The 23,630-nt window shown below is 39.7% G+C and overlaps 1 protein-coding gene across 1 annotated transcript in view; it reads right to left on the bottom strand.

Annotated features, from left to right (window-relative positions):
- LOC306923490 (uncharacterized protein) overlaps positions 1 to 23,630 on the bottom strand; it is a 70,228-nt gene that overhangs the window by 5,119 nt on the left and 41,479 nt on the right. The window contains exons 11-27 of the mRNA XM_079501616.1: positions 11,656 to 11,802; positions 11,319 to 11,402; positions 10,114 to 10,261; positions 8,162 to 8,311; positions 8,002 to 8,074; positions 7,450 to 7,629; positions 7,126 to 7,326; positions 6,864 to 6,993; positions 6,603 to 6,736; positions 5,979 to 6,132; positions 5,380 to 5,484; positions 5,178 to 5,278; positions 4,650 to 4,800; positions 4,318 to 4,398; positions 1,726 to 1,873; positions 644 to 664; positions 460 to 532 (exon numbers count right to left, since the gene is read on the bottom strand). Of these exons, the coding sequence (XP_079357742.1) occupies positions 460 to 532; positions 644 to 664; positions 1,726 to 1,873; positions 4,318 to 4,398; positions 4,650 to 4,800; positions 5,178 to 5,278; positions 5,380 to 5,484; positions 5,979 to 6,132; positions 6,603 to 6,736; positions 6,864 to 6,993; positions 7,126 to 7,326; positions 7,450 to 7,629; positions 8,002 to 8,074; positions 8,162 to 8,311; positions 10,114 to 10,261; positions 11,319 to 11,402; positions 11,656 to 11,802 (2,081 nt within the window). The remainder of the gene's footprint in view (positions 1 to 459; positions 533 to 643; positions 665 to 1,725; positions 1,874 to 4,317; positions 4,399 to 4,649; positions 4,801 to 5,177; positions 5,279 to 5,379; positions 5,485 to 5,978; positions 6,133 to 6,602; positions 6,737 to 6,863; positions 6,994 to 7,125; positions 7,327 to 7,449; positions 7,630 to 8,001; positions 8,075 to 8,161; positions 8,312 to 10,113; positions 10,262 to 11,318; positions 11,403 to 11,655; positions 11,803 to 23,630) is intronic.

Here is a 23,630-nt window from a genome sequence, read left to right as displayed (position 1 = left end):
TGACTTAAAATTCGACACACGCGTTCCACACCCCCACAGGGAGTGCACTCGGTGACAAGTCCGTCGGATAGCCGGTTATCGAGAACCAGCACAAAAGCCTCTGCCCGGGATCTGACCTGATCACCCCTATATCTCCATATATGGAGCTGGAGGTCGCTTCTCGCCCTCAAGCGTCTTACTGGTACTAGTAACTGTGTTTATCTAATTACATGTAACAAGTGCGACCTACAATATGTGGGTGAAACTAGAAACACAATAGAAGATAGACTAAACCAACATAGATACATAAGTCCTTAAACCAGAAACCTAACCTCACAGGAAGCCACGGGTGATTTTTAACCTTTTAACCTGCAGCACAGGTTTGTCTGACTAATGACTGTAGGACTGTTGGTATATGTCTAACAAACGTATGCACCCCCAAAAACTTCTGCACATTGAAAAGTAGATCTAGACATTTACCTTGTACGAGCAAAGTTGCTCCAGTATTTCATCATAATTCTGCTTAACTGTTCGTCTTCCTCTGTACATGACTCTGGAAGAAAATGTATTATAGAAATAACACAACTAAATAACACAACTAATACGACTAATATAGACATGGGTACAATATGATGAACTATTAAACACTGTCTGGTTGATTTACCTGTTAACATAACTTGATCTTCTGTGAAACACATTCCAAAAACAAAAATAAGATCATCCCCATGATCAGAGCCAACAAAGCTGGGCCTCTTCTTCTTGAGCATGCTGGGTGTCTCCTCTAACTCATAGAAGTACACTGGAACTCCTGCATCTGTTTGGAGGATTAAAGAAAGTCATTCATTTATCTGGTCTTTGGTCTCTTCTATAGTGTTTTCCCAGGGACGAGTTTGAAAATAGCCAACAATTAGCATATACAGTAGGTCTACATTTAGTATTCATAATGTGTCTTCCGTTAACACACATTATTATTACTAGACCTGTAAATGCCCGTCGGCCATCGGCCTACTTGAGAACGATGCAACTTGGGAACCTAATAATAGCCGTTGTCAACTTGTGATGGCACCCGTTTTAACTATATGTCTGTGTCCCACATGGAGATCTCTGTATCTGCTGGTCTGTCTGTGTCTGAAGAGTGCAAACTGACTGTGAAAAGTGGAGTGGTTAAGTAATCAATTTGCAGGTATGGGTTTGCCATGGCAATCAATTGGCTGAGGCAGAGGCTGGAAATTGCACAGGTGAGGGTACTTTGGCTCATTAGGCCCACTGGCAGAGCCTAACCAGAGCCTTTTGTGGTGGTTCTGGAGAACCGTGGGTCCTACCGTCTCGACACTCCCTGGGGGTGTGTGGAACGCGTGTGTCGGTGGGGCAAACGGTTCTCAAGTTACGTGCATTACAACCACACACACACACACATACACACACACACACACACACACACTCTCACACACACACACACACACACACACACACACACACACACACACACACACACACACACACACACACACACACACACACACACACACACACGCACGCAGACAGAGATGTGGCACATTTATAGTAGGATTATTATTATTATTATTACTACAGTCTGACTGGAACTACATGAAACACAGATTGTTGTCCAGTGTAGTTATTAAGGAAATCATGTAATTATCTTTTCAATCATAAAACACCCTAAAATCATGTTTGGTATGTCAATTTCAATTTTGTTGCTAAACATTATCACCTTTGGTCTCTTACCTCTGTGGAAGTTTGCAACCTTAATTGCGGGAATGGTAAACATCACATCTCCAACCACCTTAGTAAGCCCATCTCTAACTTTGACACGATCCCCTGACGTTCCCATGTATTCATCAGCCAACAGCTCTGTTATCCACTGGTCTTCAGGCTAGATCATAGACAGAACATTCAGTACATTCAGGACATTGGAAGTGGTGAATGCAGGGAGGATGTGATCCAAATTGATGCTGAATCCTGTGCAATGCTGCTCACTGTCAGGTACAGTACTGTAGCTAAATGGCTGGTTTGGTGAACATGGATTCAGGCTCCTGCTAATCCACTGTAGTGCCACACAAGCATTTCAAGCTCATTTGTACCAACAGGCTTTCACTACTCTCAGAGGATGGTATGGCTCTTTTTGAGTGTTCTCATTTCACATGATACAGACTGCAGACACAGTAACATTTCTGGTTGTTTCTAAATTTCAGTAAGAGTAACCATACTGGTTGTTCTACCTTCTACACTGCATATTTAAGCAACTACATGTTCAGGCTAAAATCCAGTCCTATATTGCGCTAATCAGTTATTTGAAATGCTGTAATTACACTGCTTTAGTGCCCCATATGTCTACATTTCTTAGGTGTGTGTGTGTGTGTGTGTGTGTGTGTGTGTGTGTGTGTGTGTGTGTGTGTGTGTGTGTGTGTGTGTGTGTGTGTGTGTGTGTGTGTGTGTGTGTGTGTGTGATCAATTTAAATTCTGAAATTAAATTCAAATGAGCTTTATTGGCATGAGAAAACATACGTTTACATTGTCAAAGCAACTAGTGTTATAACATGAAAGAATTTTAGAAAGAAATGTGGAAAGTATGTATGTACACTACACTACAGTTGGAGGGGGTACAGCATTGTGTTAAACAGAGCTGTCACATTGCAACATTACATGTTTGAATAAAAAATATAAAGCAGATATATGAATATGAATATCTTAAACTTTGTTACACACTGTAGTACATGTATGTGTGTAGCTATTCTATGTTTTTGGTCATGCTTTCTCTGTATATAATTATATTTTATTTTATTGGAGTTTTTAATGACAGATTAGTATATTTTGTGGAGGTTTAAAATTAGCTAGTTAGTTATATACTTAAGGCTCATACATAGTCTGGATTTTCGGTGGTGAGGTGACCACCGAACTACAATATGACGTCACAAGCCGCGGTGAAGAGCAAACCACCGCCCCAGCCCTTCTCTCTGTTTTTACTCACCACCACTCAACGTTATTTCAGCTCCAGTGGTCAGCTCACCACCGGAGCGGTGGTCACCTCACCACCGAAAATCCAGACTATGAATGAGCCTTTATACTGTTTGCTCGCGACTCTGGTTGAATCTACTTTGGCTACTAAAACCATAGACGTCTCTTCGGGGCTTCGGGGCTACAGTACAGTATGTTCAATGGCAGCTCAAACAAAAACAGTCATAACTCGCTCAAATCTTGACGGATTTACAAACGGGTTGGTTTATTACAAACGTTGTCAACGTGGCTATGATTCAGGACGCTTATATTTTATATGAACGTCGTATAAAAGCATATAAGGGGCACGGTGGCACAGTCGGTAGTGCTGTCGCCTCACAGCTAGAAGGTCCTGGGTTCGATTCCCGCTGTGGACGCTGTGGGTGCTCATACCCGAGGTGGGGTTGGCGAAAGGGCCTTTCTGTGTGGAGTTTGCATGTTCTCTCCGTGTCCCCTAGGGTAGGTACCCTCACAAAAACATGCAGTAATCCTGGTCTCTAAACTACCTCCCCCTGGCCAGCCGGGGCGCCTGATGGAGGGGAAAGGAACTGGTTGGAATAACGTGTTCCTTCCACGCGCTACGTCCGGTCAGGGAAATTCCCCCCTGTCAGGTGAAAAGAAGCAGCTTGGACTCCTCATGCATGGAAGAGGCATGAGGTCAGTCCGTTGCCCCCCCAGGTTGGCAGAGGAAGTGTAGCGCTCAGGATTACATTAGATAATTGGCACTGGGTGAAAAAACTGGGTTGCAAAATCGTGGGATAAAAATTTAGTTTAAAAAAAAAAGCATATAAGTATGCGGACGTCTCTCTCCGTTTATAACAAACCAAACCGTTTGAAAATCGGTTGAAAATTGAGCAAGTTATGGTTATTTAAAAGTACATGACCCATAGACACAATGTTATGCTGCCCCGAGGTAAGATGGCCGCCACGTAGCAACGTCGCTCTCCATTGGCCAGAGCACGACTGCACGAGTGAGCCATCTAGCTTTCTTATATATATCTTTGACTAAAACCACCAAAGTCAGTATTGTGTTGTCCCAATCTGAGCAGGGAGGGAAATCCAAAAATAGTGAATGTACAATTATGACATTTTTCTAAATCATGTTAACGGAGTACTGATTACTGGTCTCCTGTCAATTGTACAATACCAGAAATTTCGGGAATAGCAGTACATACTCATGTTGCCTCATGTTGTTGAGGTAAGTATTTTGCGGTTTGTTGAAAACATTTTGTTAAATCATATATACTAATATAGGGCAAGTATGTTTTCGTTGCTGAACATTTCGGCACAATACCAGACAAGAACTGTGGTGTTATTACTTACATCGGGGTATGTAACCATGGTCATAATAGGTAGAGCTTCATGCCTGTCAATGCCATCCACCCAACCTTTAGGACCAAAAGACTGTGATGACAGAACATTGAATTATATAGATGTAGAACATGGCTTTATCTCTGGGGGAAATAAATAAAATAGGACATAATAAATGGGCTAATCAATAATGATCATTATGCTTATAACTTCAGAAAAGTTGTGGTTTCCTCTATATACAGTATAGATAATAAATGTATGAACATGCTTTCAGATAACATGGGCAGTATGTGTGTCCAAATTTGATTGGATGATTGGATTGGATTATGATTATGTCAACTTACATGTAATAATAACCACCCTGCTTCATCACTATTGTACCCAATCATGAGAGGCACATTGTGCATCTCATGATTTTCCAAAACCTCCATTCCAGACTTGAGCAGGAATTTCCCATCAACAGTCAATCCAAGTTGTAGCATTTGATTCTGTAACAGACAAATGTTTTGTTTGTATTATTGCTCAATATTGTTTGTTTGTATTGTATGACTTAATGAAAAGGATTTACAGTACCCGTTTACTTTAAGGCAAACGGGAAGCCCCGGTCTATAGGACGGTACATCGCTGGTCAGACCAATCAGAAGGCATCCTTCAGGATTGTTTTGATCACACGGACTGGGATGCGTATACTGATCTGAGTTCTTTAAACTTTTTAAAACTTTTATACTTAGTATCGTTATTTAATTATTTACTATTTTACTTGTGTGTATTGTGGAGCATCACCCAACCTAAGTTTTTCACAATGCTGTACCTGTACATCTGTGTGACAATAAACACCTTGAACCTTGAACCTTGATCCAGGAAATCTCACCTCTTTCTGAATCTTCACTATGTCATCTATGGTCAGCTTCATCATACATTCAGCAACCTTCTCTGTGGTAGAACTGTCACAGCCAGACATGTTTGCTACAGTCTTCAAAGCACAACAAAGGGATTTTTTTTAAATTAAAATTGTATTATAAAACCTTTATTATATATTTTATTGATTAATCTATTTGTAATAGCATAACTAACCTGGGCAACAGGCAGAGGGTTGGATATATAGATAAGTTCTATTGCTGCAGAGCCACTCTGTGCTATTGCACCATGAAACAAACCAGCAGACAATGGAGAAAGAAGCTGCCAATTAAAGAGAGAGTTTTAGTGAGTTTACAGGTATGAACTGCTTGGAAGATGGGGCACCAGGGGTGGTTATGGGGGGTGGGCCTGGTGGGGTGGGGCATTGCGAGAGTATGGTGTTATGGGGAGGTTCCAGATAGGAACTGCAAGGAAGATGGGGGTCGTGGGGGTGGGGGTTGTGGGTGGGGTGGAGCGGGGGTGAGAGGGTGGGGCAGCTATCAATAAGGAACTGTGTGTGTGTGTGTGTGTGTGTGTGTGCGTGCGTGCGTGCGTGCGTGCGTGCGTGCGTGCGTGCGTGCGTGCGTGCGTGCGTGCGTGCATCCTTTGGACTATTATGTGCAAATGCAATCGTATATACATTTGTGCATATGTTTCCATCAACTAAGTAGAAAATATTTCCTTGACCCTACTGACTACTGAAGATTTATATTGTTAACAAATCATTAGATATAATTAGTTCATGTTCTGTGTATGTGTGTTCTTAGACTTCTTACTAATACAGATACGCTCATTCCACCAGCAGACTCCCCAAATATGGTGACGGAACCTGGATCTCCTCCAAAGTTGTGGATGTGCTCTTGGACCCATCGCAGGGCTTCCACCTGGTCCAGTAATCCAAAGTTTCCTGGTACATGCTTGTCTCCTGTGCTTTATGAACACAGACACATTTGCAGAGTTTAACTATAGAAATGCACTCTGTCGAGGTGCCAACTTGCGTGTTGCACACAAGTAGGCCATACATACATACAAAAAATTGTTATCATAATAATTTGGCATTGACATTATATTATACCAACCTTGAAGCACGCCTACATACCCAGCCTACCACGGCACAATCGCCCATTGCACTGCAGCGATGACAGTACCCCTTACTCGCCCAACACATATCTTACTTACGTCACCATCAATAGCCAATTAGGGACATGCGTACCATACATAGACATACCACTTATTTTTTACCTTATACCTACCTTGAAGCGTACCTATGTATGTACGTACGTACGCACACACACACATACACACACACACACACACACACACACACACACACACACACACACACACACACACACACACACACACACACACACATACATACATACAGGACTCAGTCTTACCTAAGAAGTCCCAGTATTCCAACTCGATATTGTATCAGAACAACAACCACATCCTGGTAAGCAGCCAGAGCAGAACCATCATATCCTGATGCAGAACCCATCATGAATGCTCCTCCATGGATCCACACCATGACCTTGATGACCGAATCAAAAACATGTGACATGATGTCATTTTGTTATGTAAATAAATAAATCTATGTTAATTTGATGTACCCTGTCCCTGACTAATGCTTAAAATAAATGTGCATTCTGAGTACTCACAGGCAGTTTACGACTCTCGGAAGGGGTGTAAATGTTAAGATAAAGGCAATCCTCAGATATATCCGGAAATGTTATTTCCATGGATAGATTGGCCACGAGCATGGTTGCAATACTGGCATCTTGAACACACCTGTAAAATATGCATTTAAGTTGCATGAAATTAAGTGTGAGATGTTATGCCACATGGAGTATCTTTTTCAATACATGCAGCTTATTTATAAACTTTCAAAATGTAATTTTACACGAATGTTTTGCCTCTTACATGAATGGTTGTTGCGTAGCATCCCTCACACCTTCCCATCTTTCTGCAGGCTGGGGTGGGGTCAGTCTCAGAGGTCCAACAGGTGGCTTGGCAAATGGCACTCCCAGGTAGGACTGGACTGCTGTATCTTTCCCCTTTACGCTCACATACTTGCCTTTCACGCTCCCCAGTTTTGTGTGGACTACAGGCCCTGTCTTTGGTCTGTGAGACAAGTATCATACAATATAGTGAGTTTTGATCCGGACAAAACCTACTTTTTATAGGTATATTTATAAATCGCTCTGGATTAAGAGTAAATTGTATACTGTAAGTACAGAATCATACAGTTCACTGTTCTCCATATTCTCTCTATGTTGTCTGATCTTCTCAGGAAGGGTTTCAGTCATGAAAGTGTAACTGTCCTTCCTTGGGTGCTGACCAGGTTCCTGCTCCATCCCAATTGAGAGGTAGTCTCTCTCTGCTCCATACTGTGGCCAGTGTACCAGGCCGGCTCCATTAGGTGATCTACACAAACACACAGTACAGAAGAGAAGGCTGGTGATACCAATGAGGACAGCATGAAGTACATTAAGTCATTGCATTTACTGAAACGAAAACCCCATTTCACAGTTAGATTTCCTTATTGTATTACCAAACATCCTCTGGGGAACTTAACTGAGGATGTTTGGTAATACCTTGCTCTTTTTTTAAATAAGAAATGGTCCCCTCCCATTAATGTTAGAAGCCATGCAATTGCCAGCAAAAAGTGTGGAATATCAAAACTATTTAAACTATTTAAACTCAGTTAAGTTTCCTATTTTCCAAACATCAAACATTCTTATAGTTACTGGATACAAAACAAAACAAAAAATCTGCACATAAAAAAATCTCTCTTACCTTGTACGAGCAAAGTTGCCCCAGTATTTCATCATAATTCTACTTAGCTGTTCATCTTCCTCTGTACATGAGTCTGAGAGAGAAATAATTATAGAGATGGTGTTAACAAAAATCACATTATAGACTACATGATGAGTTGCAAATCCTAGTCTTGTTTTACCTTGCACTATGACTTGATCTTCTGTGAAACAGAATCCCAAAACAAAAAAGATTTCATCCCCATGATCAGAGCCAACATAGCTGGGTCTCTTCTTCTTGAGCATGCTAGGTGTCTCCTCAAACTCATAGAAGTACACTGGAAGTCCTGCATCTGTTTGAAGGATGAAAGAAAGTAATGAATTCATGTCACGCAACATACTGTACCTGGTCTTTGATTTCTTCTAATGGTTTTCAGAATATCAGGTATCAAGTAAAATAGCCAACAATCAGGATATGCCTACATAGTCTGCATTTATCCAAAGTGCTTTATGCACTTTTTTTTGTGCATTCACACACAACCATACACGGTACACCACCCTCATAGGCATTCCGTGTCTTGCTCAAGGACATGAATATGCATTTCCTGCTCTATCCATGTTTGGGATACATATTTTCTGGGCAGCATGTTGTGCCTTTTGTCACCATATTGTTAAACCCCACTGGAAATGGTCATGTCCTCTGCAACTATTTCAATGAGTAGAGCAAGGGTTCTCAAACTTTTATATGCCACAACCTCATTTTAGGGGGGAATTCTATAGAGTAGTTTCAAGGTGGAAATAAAGGAAATCTTAAAATAAAATATTTTTTGTTGGACTTATATCTGAATATTTAGTAATAGTTAATAATAGTTAAAGCAGTGCAAAATACATTTGCACAAATCTATATATGTATTTATATATTTGTATTTATATTCCCTGGAACAACATATTTTGAGATGGGGGTCGGCGGCCAAAATGAATACATATATTTGTGGGGGTCCTTGAACATGAAAACATAGGTTTTTCAGAATACTGTCAGTATTTAGAAGGCATTTGTAGAATCGTCCTCAGGTCTAAATGGGTTAAACAACATAACATTTTATTTTATGCTTTAGCTTAAAGCAATTTCACTTAAACCCATACAGGGCACCACAAATGTTGCAAATAACACTGTTGCAGAAACAAGACCCTTTTTCCCAAATTGTATATAAATAATCTTGTATGAGTAAAGTTACCATGACTGGCAAATAGTTTTGATATTCCACACTTTTTGCTGGCAATTGCATGGCTTCTAACATTAATGGGAAGGGACCATTTCTTATTTAAAAAAAAGAGCAAGGTCTTAAGAGGGGCCTCTATATTCCCTAAAGCACTTTCACTTGTGGAATATGTCGATGAAATGCAATTTCCACCCAAGCATGCTTGCGGCCTAACTGCTACAACCCACAACTTACACAACACTGGCTGGGCAATGCAGCCCTTTCTGGTTCTAAAATGTGAAGTGAATACATTTTCTTATCTCACTGAAAATGGCCTGAAAATAATAGCTAAACTATGACAAGAGCTCTGGAAGTCTATTAAAGGATGCAAAGGGTTACCATTCATCTTTGGTTTCTGTGAGTTTTAGTGAATAAAACATTATCTTTACCAATCAGTATGGTAGAACATACAATATAACTAATGTAGTTGTAGTTGGTCTACATGTACCTGCCCTTCTATTGAGACATTGATATGTGGGGTATAGAGCATCGCAGTCCCGCCCCCTACCAGGGCCCAGGAAATGATTCCCCGTTCATTTTCCTCATAGACATTTCAAAAAGTATTTACAAAGAGCCTCGTACAAAGCCAACTCGAGTTGTGACAAATCATGACAACAAACAACAAATTGTTTCAGTTTCTTAAGTTCTTGGTTTGTTGTTTTTCCTTAGTTTAGTTGTCAAGTGTTCATTTCTTACTTTCTGTTATTTGAAAGTGTATTGTCGATAAGTATTGTTTTTGCCTGCACAGTCAAATCCAGCATGGGTCGTTCACTCTGTGTTTTGAGGTAAATAAAATACCAACAAAGATCTACATTCTTGGACTGTCGATTCTTGGAGCCTTGGCCGTTCGGGCAACTTTACAAACAGAACCTAAAGACACCTAGCTATAATCTTACCTCTGTGGAAGTTTGCAACCTTAATGGCAGGAATGGCAAACACCACATCTCCAAACACCTCAGTAAGAGCATCTCTAACTTTCACATGATCCGCTGACGTTCCCATGTATTCATCAGCCAACAGCTCTGTTATCCACTGGTCTTCAGGCTAGATCATAGATAGAACATTCAATAAGGCCTTGACATATAAAACACTGGAAGTGGTGAATGGGGGGAGGATGTGGTCTAAATTGAGTTCCATGTGGACAATGCTGCTCACTGTCTCAACAGGTACTGTAGCCATAACTTTCAGTGAGTGAAGCCTTCTCCCCACTCCCGTTTCCCCTTTACAGTCGCACAGATTTATATTAATATAAATTGAAATCATCTAAGCATAATTGCTTTTGCTTAGTAGAAATAAAAAAATAAAAAGTAAAATATATTTTCGTGAACGGAAATGGCAGCTTCCTTACGGGAATTTTAGTTCGGGAGGTAGTTTCTATAGAGCAACTATAGACAACTATATCGATCTGGTAACGCGAGACCCGGGGGGCCACAGGCTCAAGGAATAGAGTTTAACCTGTGATGTCATGCCGTACTTTTTATTTGTTTTCTCTATTCATTTGGTCATTAAGGTCCACAGAATGAGAGGCCTGCTCTGCCGGAAACACTGCGAAAAAAGGTTATGGACATTTTTGTATATCACACCATAGACATGGCAACATTTTCCAAATTTCATTATGCTTTAAGTAGCATGTGACATGTCAAACTAGGGGGTTTTCATGATTCTGAATCCATTCCAAGCATTAGTTTTACACGAAAAACACTCCATGGGTTGGCCTAAATAAATGTGCCCAAATGTGCTGACCTCATCACATTTGTGATGACGGCTAGGGACGTTTTTAGCCCAAGGATTGTTGGAATGCTTGGAATGGATTCAGAATCATGCATATAGAATCATCTACAGTATATGCTTGGTGTGGTATACAAAAATGGCCATGTGGCAGAGCCACGTATGGCTATGCAAGACTAAGTATTAGGTAAATAACAGCTCGAAGGTAATATTTGCCATAACACAACCTTATGTTATGCTCATGTTGTTGAGGTACCGTAAGTATTTTGTGGCATGTTCAAAACAATAGGTTAAATCAAATATAGGGCAGGAATGTTCTTAACATTTAGGCATGATACCAGACGTTGTTACAAGAACTGTAGAGTTATCTTACATTGGGGTATGTATACATGGACATAATGGGCACAGCTTCTTGTCGGTCCATTCCATCCACCCAGAGTGTAAGAGGACCCATGAACTGTCATAACAAAACACAGAATTATATATACATAGATAGATATAGCACATGACTTTATGGAATTATACGCGATAATTGGAACAATAATGCTGAGTGAAAAATAAAATACCCACATGCTTATAACTTCAGAAAAGTTGTGGTTTCCTCTATATACAGTATAGATAATAAATGTATGAACATGCTTTCAGATAACATGGGTAATAGTATGTGTGTCCAAATTTGATTGGATTGGATTCTGATTATGTCAACTTACATGTAAAAAGAACCACCCTGCTTCATCGCTATTGTACCCAATCATGAGAGGCACATTGTGCATCTCATGATTTTGTAAAGCCTCCATTCCAGATTTGAGAAGGAACTGTCCATCAGCAGTCATTTTACTTTGTAGTAGTACTTCATACTAGAGACCAAAATAAAGACAATAGACACAGCTAGAAGGATATAAAATAAATTACTTAGGACTTTTGCTATCTCCTTCCCAAGCATCCCATCATGTCAAGATACAATAAATAATCAGTTTCCTGGTTTCATGACAATAAAACATGCTTTTTATATTAATTGTATGACTTATGTTGACATTTATCAGCAAGATCCAAACATGCTTACCTCTTTCTGATACTTCACTATGTCATCTATGGTCAGCTTCATCACACATTCAGCAACCTTCTCAGTGGTAGAACTATCACAGCCGGAATAGTTTGCTATAGCCTACAAAGAAAAATAATGGGTCTTACTATGGACTTGTTATGCACATCACGCACATGTATACATGTCCTTTCATCTAGCCATTTGTAATTGCAAAACTAACCTGGGCTACAGGCAGAGGGTCGGAGGAATAGAGAGGATCACATGCTACAGAGCCACTCTGCACTATTGCACCATGAAACAAGCCAGCGGACAATGGAGAAAGAAGCTGCCAATAAAAGAGAGGAAAACATATTTAAGAAAAGGTCAAGATATTAACACCTTAATTGAAGGTTGCCGTGTCCGGCTCATTATTCCGACAGCGTGTTAGTCCGACAGCGTGTTAGTCCGACTCGCGCCTTACTAACCCTGTTCCTACTCCCTATAACCGCACGCAAAGCCACGTAGTCTGACTAATGAGATGTCGGAGTTATGAGCACCCACCCCCCCCACCCCCTAATTTTCCCATTCATGTCAATGGGGAAATGTAATGCACAAATAAATTAATATCAATTAAATTAAACTACACAACATTTCTCAAAATACGAGCGAACCATTCCCGATGAAGCCGGTCGATTTGACATTATGGCTTAAGTGTGTACCGCCAAAACGGTGGGACAAGTAGCGTGCCAAACTTTAGGGTTAGGCTACTCTAGAAAAAGTAGTAAAAAATAAAATCTGGTTGCAACCACACTAATAAGCTCTCAGTATTTTGTGTGTGTGTGTGTGCGTGCGTGCGCGTGTGCGTGCGTGCGTGCGTGCGTGCGTGCGTGCGTGCGTGCGTTTATCCCTTGGACTATTTATTAATGTGCAATCGTATACTTTTTTGCATCATTCATTTCCCATCAATAAAGTAATCTGAAATGCATAGCTCTTGAAAGTATGGAAAATATTTCCTAGATCTAGACCGTCTAATGACTTGCAAAGTTGCGAAGATTCATATTGTTAATAATTCAATAGATATAATTTGTTCATGTGTTCTTACTAATGCAGATACGCTCACTCCACCAGCAGACTCCCCAAATATGGTGACAGAACCTGGATCTCCTCCAAAGTTGTGGATGTGCTCTTGGACCCATCGCAGGGCTTCCACCTGGTCCAGTAATCCAAAGTTTCCTGGTAGATGCTTGTCTCCTGTGCTTTATGAGCATAGACGTTTGCAGAGGTATGGTGAGGTAAATGTATTTATAAAGTGCCTGCCTTTCATAACAAATGTTACATGGTGTTTATGTTACATAAATCAACAATACAATGCGTTACAGCAGAGCAGTATATTATAAAATACATATACATGCACAGTACATATAATATATATAGACAATATTACAATATTCGTTTTTCCAGATTTCGAGGAGTTAATTGAACCACTTTTTTCATGTGTGGTTCAAAGTTCATTTGATGATCAAATAAAACTGCAAAGTTCTTTGAAACTGTAGTGAACAGAACATAAATACATACAGTTTGACACAGCATTACATGGTTCAGGAGAGGACCAAGTCTTACCTAAGGAATCCCAGTATCCCAATGCGATATTGTATCAGAACAACAACCACATCCTGGTAGGCAGCCAGAGCAGATCCATCATATTCTGATATAGCCCCCATATAAAATCCTCCTCCATGAATCCACACCATGACCTTAATGACAGGATACATTTCATGTAATTTTTTAAGAAAGACTGTTGGCTGACAAATTTTTCAAATGCTTCCCCCAAACACCCTGACTATAGTCATGAAGAAAACATACTCAAACCAGTTGTATTTACAGTACTATATATCCTTAAAGGATATACTGTACTACTGTAAACACAACTGGTTTTACGTATGTTTTCTTCATCTGAGTCGTGATTTGAATACTTACGGGCAGTTTATGACTCTCAGATGGTTTGGAAGGAGTGTAAATGTTGAGATAAAGGCAATCCTCAGATATGTCTGGGAATTTGCCTTCAATGGATAGATCGGCCGCGATCATAGCAGACAAACTGGCATCTTGAACACACCTGTTAACATGCATTTAGGTTGCTTGAAATTAAGAGTGAGGTCTTATTTAGCACGGATTATCTTTTTCTATACAGGAAGCTTATAAACTGTGTAATTTACACTTCACTTACATGAATGGTTGTTGTGTAGCATCCCTCACACCTTCCCATCTCTGTGCAGGCTGGGGTGGGGTCAGTCTCAGAGGTCCAACAGGTGGCTTGGCAAAGGGCACTCCCAGGTAGGCATGGACTCGTGTATCTTTCCCCTTTACGCCCACATACTTGCCTCTCACACTCCCCAGTTGTGTGTGGACGACTGGTCCTATTAGATGCAGATGCATGTGCAAAAATGGACAGACAGGAAGCTGCATGATCATTTTTAAAGATTATTCTGTTTGTAGCCCGCAACTACTTGTATTTTCCATCTAATTTTTTTTGCCAATTGTTGGAGCTATTCGCTGTTTTGTATTATTTCACATTTATTTATTTGTTATTTCATTTGGTACAAATTACTTTTCATTACAACAGTATTACTTCAGTTAATTTTGTGTTTCAGCTACATGCTTTATTTTGAAGGTATTGAGTGTACAGGTGAATTTATTTAACTGTCATCAGACAGGCACAGATAGGCACCGGGACGGTGCACAGGTTTTTGCCAGGGTGACAGGGTCAAAGCAAAGTGCCGTATTTGTCTGTAAAAGGAAAGAAAAAGTTAAATACCACCAACCTGCAAGAACTGCTTGGAGTGGACATTGGACTCATTTATCCCTGCGTAAGATTCACTATAGGCTACCTGGTGCCTCAGTGACCTTTTGAATTGTATTGTTTTGAGGACAAATAGCGTGCTTGCCGTGCTACGGCAGCTACACCATTAAATTACATTAAAGTTGGTACCAGTAGGCTACTGAGTTAAAGGCAGACTGATGGACATGCATGTGGAAGACCAGCAACACATACACAAACACAACTTCACGTTTCTAGTTTTAGCTTTTTGCATGTACCCATTTGCTTGCCAATGTTGCTTAACCATGACCACCAGCTAACCTATAATATTTTGGAGGGCATGTGCGATGCGTTTGTCAAAAGACAAACTGAACACCAGCCAGGTGACAGCTATAGGTCCACCGTAGCTTTGTTTTTTGTCCACAATCAAACAAGTGAAAGGTCTACCTAGTTTTACAGTGACTTAATTAATAGCATGGACCAGCTGAGGCAGACCCAGTGGGGAAACCCCGCCACTTCGATCAATGGAAATCAATTGTTGGAATGGCGGTGTGTCGGAATGGCACTCTGTTCCCGACCCAATTTACCCAGATTTGGCACGGCTTGAAACTTGAAAGCGATACTTTTACGAATGCCTCTAATTGGCCAATGAGCTGTTGCATAATTAACAATGTGATAGCTGCCCTAGTTAATGGTCTCACCTCTCACCTCGCCTACGCCTAGCATGAGGTAAAAGGTTGCAGGTGTTGTTGAATGACGAGCCCACGGCGAAAACCAGAATCCCTGCAGAATATTAACAATAATGATAGCCTACTATAGAGGCAACAGATTAAATGTAGTGTAAGTGATTTTCTTCGGTTAAAAATAAGTGTAAAAAAGCTCTATATTGTGATAGTAGGCCTACTCATTGCTATAGACCCGGAGTCTCCATGTCTCTCCCGTTTTTTATTAAACAGAAAATGCATTTTCAGGTCAGGATACCAATTTTATTCAATCAGGATAGAGAACGCAGTCAGGATACAGATTAAACAAGTGGAATTGTATGTGATGACACAAAGAAATGAGCAGACAAAATTGGAACTGGAACAGTACCCGTAAGATGCCCTGAGGGCGAGAAGCGCTGCGGTGAAACAATACGGCAGTGAAGTCAGATGTAGATCTGGCCGGCTCCATATATGCAGATCTAGTATGTCAAACCATGTATGGCTATCCAGGGTTTGACGAGGTCTAACCCAGTGAAATGTATTTGTTGTTCTGAATGTTTGACAATTAGATCCATGTGTTGTACCAACTCAATTTGCAAGCAAGTGTGACTTGCGTCACAGCAACCACACTGGTTATCAAGAGACTGTCAAAATATGGCCATATACTGACATTCAGAATAAGATATGTAACGCACATCCTCCATTCCTGGAGCTGAGCCAAACTGTTAAAACGGACAACGTAGAAAAAAGACTATAATGCTCAGTTGAGAAGCACGAGTTAAACTATTAATCTGGTGTCAGTGAGGTCAGATGTAGATTTGCTGGCCGGCTCCATATATGCAGATGTAGGTGATGATCCAGTCTTCTACAGACAGCCATATATGGAGTGTGTCATGAGGCATGATGTGGCATGACGTGTCACGAGGCGTGACTATATATGGAGGCGTGATGTGACATGACACGACTGATGGGAAATGCTGGTTCTCATAGTAACTGCGGCCTATGGTCGCAATAAAAATGTATGCTGATAAATGGCTACTCACTCCTGATTGGCTGAAATTCTGTCATCTACCTGAAAGTGAATTTTCTGTTTATTAAAGAGCTGGAGAAACAGAGAGACCCCTGTTACTGAACAAACACTATAGCAATGATTACTATCAGATTATCAGCAGTGTTGGGCAATATTACTTAGGAGAATAATATGTTACTTATTACTTATTACTCCTTAGAACAAGTAATAATGTTACATTACTTATTACTTCGAATCAAGAGTAATAGTTTTACATATTACATATTACTTTTGCCTGCGAAAAAAGGGATGTACAACAACACAATCTGTTTAGTCAGCTTCTTTTAGAACTGAATCCAATTGTTTTGATTAATATTAAGAAGAAGAGTCACCAATCAGCCAAAAAAGCTATAAAATAAAGCAGTAATCTCTCTCAACCTTTTAAATTAAATGTTTTCAAGCCAACAGCTAAAACATAATAATAATAATAATAAAGTAATATGTAATATGTGCTTTACAAAGTAAATAGTAATTATATTACTGTTTTGGCAGAGTAATACCTTACACTACTCATTACTGGAAAAGGTAATATTACAGTAATATATTACTAGTAACTATTTACTGCCCAACACTGATTATCAGAATATTGTGATTTAACCTTTTAACAAATACAACCTTTTGTTTTAAGCAAAAAAATATCACTTACCCTACCTTTAATAATGTGAAGGCTCAAATGTCCATGGTCGCAAAGAAAACCACAGCCAAAACTATGAACTATCATAAACTTACCTTCCATGTCTGCAGTGGCACATATAAACCATGTGCATGTTGCTAGGAGTGTGGCTACAAGAGACTTCATGTTTACTTGTGAGCTGCGAGCCTGGGCAACAACAACCCAGGTGAGCGAAGTGGAGCGCTCAGATTTTTAAAAGACGATGAACTATACTCACTTGCCCTGTGGCATATATTGAACAATATTGAGCACAACCGCCCGGACCACTTCTCTTCTTTCTACTACCGCAGTCAAATACTGAGCATACAGTATTGAGCAATATGGGTTGGGCCTATATGACCTCCCCCTTCGCTGTCCAGAAGTTAAATAGGCCTACTGCTGTCAGTGAAATACAATTTGTATTTTATTAAATGTTTTACCAATTTACGACTTAAAAAATTAAGTCATAGTTCCTAATTCCCTAGGGATGACTTTAGTAAAGACGGTGTGATGAAATGATAGGCTGAAACGTCATGTTTTAGAAGGAGATTCACAGTATACTATTCACAAACAATAAAGCAGGTTCAAATCACAAACACAGCTCTATGATTATAAATAGCCTAGATAGTAAATTGCCTACCTGTCTGGCTGTCTCCAGTTAAGATTTTGTTATTTCAAAGCTCAAACTGGACACCTTAAAGTAAATGAATGAGCAAATGCAGGATTAATTGTTTTAACTGGATGAAACTGGATAAACTCCAGGAAAAGGGTTAAGCGGTCATGGCCTGTAATGGTAATTGTTAACAGGATGAGGTCGATCAGAGAAAGATAAGTGGACGCAGGGGGAATGGTTGATAGAAATCCCTGCTCAATGTTCTTGAGTGAAATTGAAATTATGGACATAAAAACAGTAAAAACAAAACATCTACTGACTATAATGATATTGACATGTCACTGGTCAAACAGGTCATTGGGGGGATTTCTAGGCCATTTACACACATATGTAATTTATCATTCCAAACCAGTTCATTTCCAGACCAAATGAAAATAGCAAAGGTCATTCCACTGTATAAAAATGGGAGCAAACACCACTTCACAAACTACAGCCATGTCTCATTACTGCCACAATTCTTAAAGATATTGGAGAAACTTTTTAACAGCAGACTAGATTCATTCTTGGACAGATTTTATGTAGGCCTACTCTCAGAGAGTCAATATATATGGTTTCAGAAAGAACAGATCAACATCTCAGGCATTGATGGAATCCATAGAAAGAATCACATGATGCAATAAGCCTATCTCACAGAATTTCCCCGCCCCCCCTAAATACGCCCCCTTTCGGGGTTAGTGGTGATAGCGTGACGTCACTCCATAGACGCTACATGTTAACAGAGGTAATTTAAGAAGTCTACAACTTTTGTTTTCTCAAGGTAAGGTTTGTTCTATCTGTTCGACCTGATTTACCATCTTGTTTGCTTCATAATAATATTGGTCTGTCACATTTTTACATTAGAAAATATACTTAGATTCTCCAGAGAAAAAAACGTGTAAATGCTCATGTTAAAGACACCACTATTTACCAGAAGTGGGCGTGGAAAGCGGGCTGTGAGAGGCCTATTGATAATCAGCGGTATGCAATTGGGAATATTCATTGACCTCAAAAAAGCTTTTGACATTATCCATCATGTAACCAGGTGGAGTTTTCAGTGTCATGTGATGTCTGTGGGAGTGTCTGTGTCATTGACACCCAACTTGTTTGTCATTGCTTGCAGGTGTTTGTGGGTGTGGTGCCTGCAGCCCTTTAATAGCAGTGTGCTTTTAGTCTGGGAGCCGTGGGGGTGAACGTACGTGATTTCGTCAGTAAAAGTTTTTTTCTCAACAGATTCTTGTAGTTTGGGGTCACCTCTTAAGAATTCAAGAGGGTGCCCAGTGATATCCCTTGGGCATTTTTCGTTATTAACCCCTTAATTCCATAAACACTAAAAATCCACCCAAAATAGAGTTTTAAGGCATTTCATGCAAAACACTTTGTCTAAATGCATCAAATTTGCTTTCTACAGTGTTTATGAATGTGTATATGCATGTATTTGATTGATGATGAATGTATTAACCCCTTCATGCCTGAAATCCCCCAAATCCCATAACATACTGTATCTTTGGTGTTCTAAATGCATCAAATTTGCTTTCTAGAGTGTTTATTCATGAATGTGGATATGCACATGTATGTTTGTTTTCTGAACAGGGCATTAGAACCTTCATGCAAAACAGGAAAATACATAAAATACAATAATCAATGAAAATGCAACACATTTGCATTGCAAAATAAATTGTTATTTGGAAGTGGTCATGTCCACCTCACCCTTTCCTATGAATTAACTCTTTCAGGTGTATGCGTGAACATTCTACACTAAAACATCAACAGAACATTATGTGCATGACAAATCATATACACAGGTTTTCACTCTTACTTACAGCCATGCAGCCACACTTTTTAATGGCACAAATGTCATCTGGGGTAGGTTTGTAATCTTTAGGTCGATTGGTTTAGGGCTCAGAGGCCTGATAGATCTCTTTTTCCATCCAAACTACTCTGGGTCCCATGCTGGTGGAAGATGCCCATCGACATTTTGCCACAGAGCTGCTTAAAAGTGGGCATTCTCAATTAATGATTGATGTGTTGGTGGTAGAGCAGCTACCTGTAGGTTATTTTCTCCCAGAAAAGTAGTCTAGTTTCCTCCATAGTTTCCTTAACGGAACAGGACCTGAAGGTCCAAATGGCACTTGGAATGCCTATATAGCACAAGATGAGGAGAGTGTGGAAATCAGACATGGGAGAAGACTTTGCAGACGTCCTCCTCTTCCCTCTTCCATATCTTTCATGTCTTACTCAATCTTGGAGCAGATGTGACAACTCAGGGCCAAGGTCTTCAGGGTCTCTTGCTTCAATGTTATTCAAATATTCCATCCTGCACTGTGGCCTACCTCATGAAGGTTATATGAACTGGTTGGTCCACCGACCATTCCATCCTCCAGCAATGGGTGGTGTCACATAAAAATAACTTTGAACATGTGGAGGTAGCTTTTCAGGTAGTACAGGCCATAACATCAGAAGATGGAGAAGTCAGTCATCTCATGTTAAGACTAGATGTATATATTGCAATCTGACTCAAGGCTCTCATCAGGTCCTCTGCCTCTGGTCCATCTACGATCCCACTCTGTAGCACTAGCTCAGCCATCAACTGCAGGGCACGCAAACACATTCTGAATTTCTGAAGGAACTTCTTTCCCATTAAACATCTGACAAAACATCAGAAAGCCCACTTTCAGCTAATAGTGAACCGACTGTAGGCCTATATACTGTATAATAAAATCATCAAGGCATAGCATAAAAAGTTACACATGTATAAATTGTGCTTGTAAATTTGTAATCTGTAGCCTACAGCAATGACGTGATCATATTCATAGCTTTAATGATTTACAAAATGCTACTCTCTTCAGCTTTATTCATATTTGTGTTCTATAGACCTGTATTATTTAATGGGGTAAAAGTACTCTGTCAATTCAAAACATTGAACATGACCATATGGATACATCTTTATTTTATTAAATAGTACATTTTATTGGATTTGATAGTATCGTTGCATGAAATCTCAACTACTTTTGTGGGCAATGTTTGGTGCAAGATGCTCGATAGATGGCCTGAAAGGGTTAATATGCCACCACCTGAAAATAAATATGCTACAGTTTCACTAATACAGATTGTAGAAAGCAAAGTTGATACATTTGACAAGCTTATTGTGCATACAATCTCAAAAGATATATTTTATGGAATTTAGGGATTTTCGGTCATGAAGGGGTTAATAAGCATTAATTAATAATGCATTAATCATAAATCAAATATGTTGTGCATATCCACTTTCATAAACACTGTAGAAAGTAAATTTGATGCATTTAGACTAGTATTTTGCATAAAATGCCATAAAACTCTATTTTGGGTGGATTTTTAGTGTTTAGGGCATTAAGGGGTTAATAACTTTTAATGCCCAAGGGATAAGAGTATACTCTAAGATATAACCGGGCACCCTTTTGAATTCTTAAGAGGTACAAGCTACAAGCTACTAAGCTACAAGAATCAGTTGAGAAAAAATCTTTTACTCCGCTACTATTTGGTAATCACAGGACAAACACACAGGTACATATAAATATTGATGGGATTGCTATTGATCGGGTCCATGAAAATACATTTCTGGCTGTGACAATAGATGCCAGGCTTAGCTGGAAACCACATATTACTAACGTCAAGTACAAAGTGGCTAGAAGTATAGCAGTCATAAATAAAGAAAAGCAGGTTCTCGATCCTAAGTCACTTCACACTCTACTGTTCATTAGTCTTGCCATATTTTCATTATTGTGCTGAGGTTTGGGGAAATAACTTTTAAATGTTCATTTCAGTCGATAGTCATTCTACAAAAAATCACACCCGTTTGAACTGAGTGGTGCAAGGTCTTATATAGCTATGTCAGTGACGTCACACACTAACCATAGCAACCATGCTCACCTGTGCACGGACACGTACACAGGTACACAAACATACAGACACAGCTGGTTGTTGGAGTGGTTTGCACCACTCAAAAAGAGCAATAAGAACCATTCACATGGTTGGCTATCTGGAACATACAAATTCTCTATTTTTACAGTCAAAACTGCTCAAATTCACTGACATAAAGTAGCTTATCAAACAGCAATAATAATGTACAAGGCTAAGAACCATAATTTAACAGCAAATATTCAGAATTTGTTTCAGGATAGGGAGGGGGGTTATAATTTGAGGGGAAATTTTAAATTTAAAACGTTAAACAAAAATACCACAATGAAACGTTTTTGTGTTTAGATTATAGGGGTGTAACACTGTGAAACAATTTGAGGGATGAGCAAAAACAATATTCTAGCATCAATCTGTTTAAAGTAAGGTATAAAAATCACACCCGTGTGAACTGAGTGGTGTAAGGTCTTATATAGACTGATCAGCTGTGGTCTGACGTAATGTCTGACGTAATGAAATCACACCCGTGTGAACTGGGTGACCATAGCAACCATGCTCATTTTTGAGTGGTGTAAACCACTCCTACAACTGGCTTTGTTAGTCTGTGCAGAAAAAATGAGCATGGTTGCTATGTTCACCCTGTTCACCCGGGTGTGATTTCATTACGTCAGACATGATTTCATTACGTCAGACAGGCTATATTACACCACTCAGTTCACACGGGTGTGATTCTTTTTGGTACGAACAGACACGGGTACATTTTCTTTGGTACGAACAGACACGGGTACAAAGCCAGTTGTTGGAGTGGTTTACACCACTCAAAAAGAAAGAAAAAATCACACCCGTGTGAACTGAGTGGTGTAAGGTCTTATATAGACTGATCAGCTGTGGTCTGACGTAATGAAATCACACCCCCGTGTGAACTGGGTGACCATAGCAACCATGCTCATTTTTTGGTACGAACAGACACGTAAACTAACAAAGCCAGTTGTAGGAGTGGTTTACACCACTCAAAAATATGATTTTCACAAAATACAGGGAGGAGGATAATGGATAATTCAGGTGCTTATGTGTTTAAAATAGATATTTTTGATATGTATGATATGGATATATGTATTGAATTTATATGTTTATAGTACTATTTATGTGTTGCATATTCTTATGCAGGGTTTTTAAGGGACCAAGAAGTCACGAAGTGACTTTGGTCACTTATTGTTTTTGTGTTTATTTTTCTTCTCCTTCTTCTTCTTCTTCTCCTTCCGCCAAAAATAGCAGTTCTGACTGAACCGTGCAGTCGGTTTTCGTGAAACGCAGGAATCTGGTAGAGGGCCATGCCAAACGGTGACTATATGAAGCCCATGACCATTGGCCAAAGGGTGGCGCTATAGCACTCGATTGAAAATGCAAACTTTGAATGTGCATATCTCATGAACCGTTTGACCGTTGGCAATGACACTTTGATACACATATGTCTCCTCATGCCGAACAACTTTTGTGTTCTGACTTTTGACCTCTGACCTTTAGATCACCCGCCATTTTGAATTATATGAAAAACAGTTAAAATGTATCTCCTCCCAGGATCTTTGATCAAAATGTAGAAAAACTTCTACACATGAACTTTGGACCTATACGAACAAGAAATCGTAGTACATTTCTTTTAAGTGAAAAAGTTTTTATGAGCCAATGAAAATTGCTGTTTTGTGAAAATTCTTCTTTTGTCCCTAATACATACATACAACGTCATATGCTTTTGCAACTGTACAGTATGGTAGAGGGTCATGCCCAAACAGCACTGAAAGCAGTCTTACTCCAATAGGTCAAAGGGGGGCGCTATGGCAATATTTTGAAAATGAAACCTTTGAACAGGCATAACTC

This window comes from Electrona antarctica (genome assembly GCF_951216825.1).
Source record: "Electrona antarctica genome assembly, chromosome: 5".
Classification (NCBI taxonomy): domain Eukaryota; kingdom Metazoa; phylum Chordata; class Actinopteri; order Myctophiformes; family Myctophidae; genus Electrona; species Electrona antarctica.
Note: the sequence above shows the minus strand (reverse complement) of the source record. Positions and strands in the feature narration are given on the sequence as shown.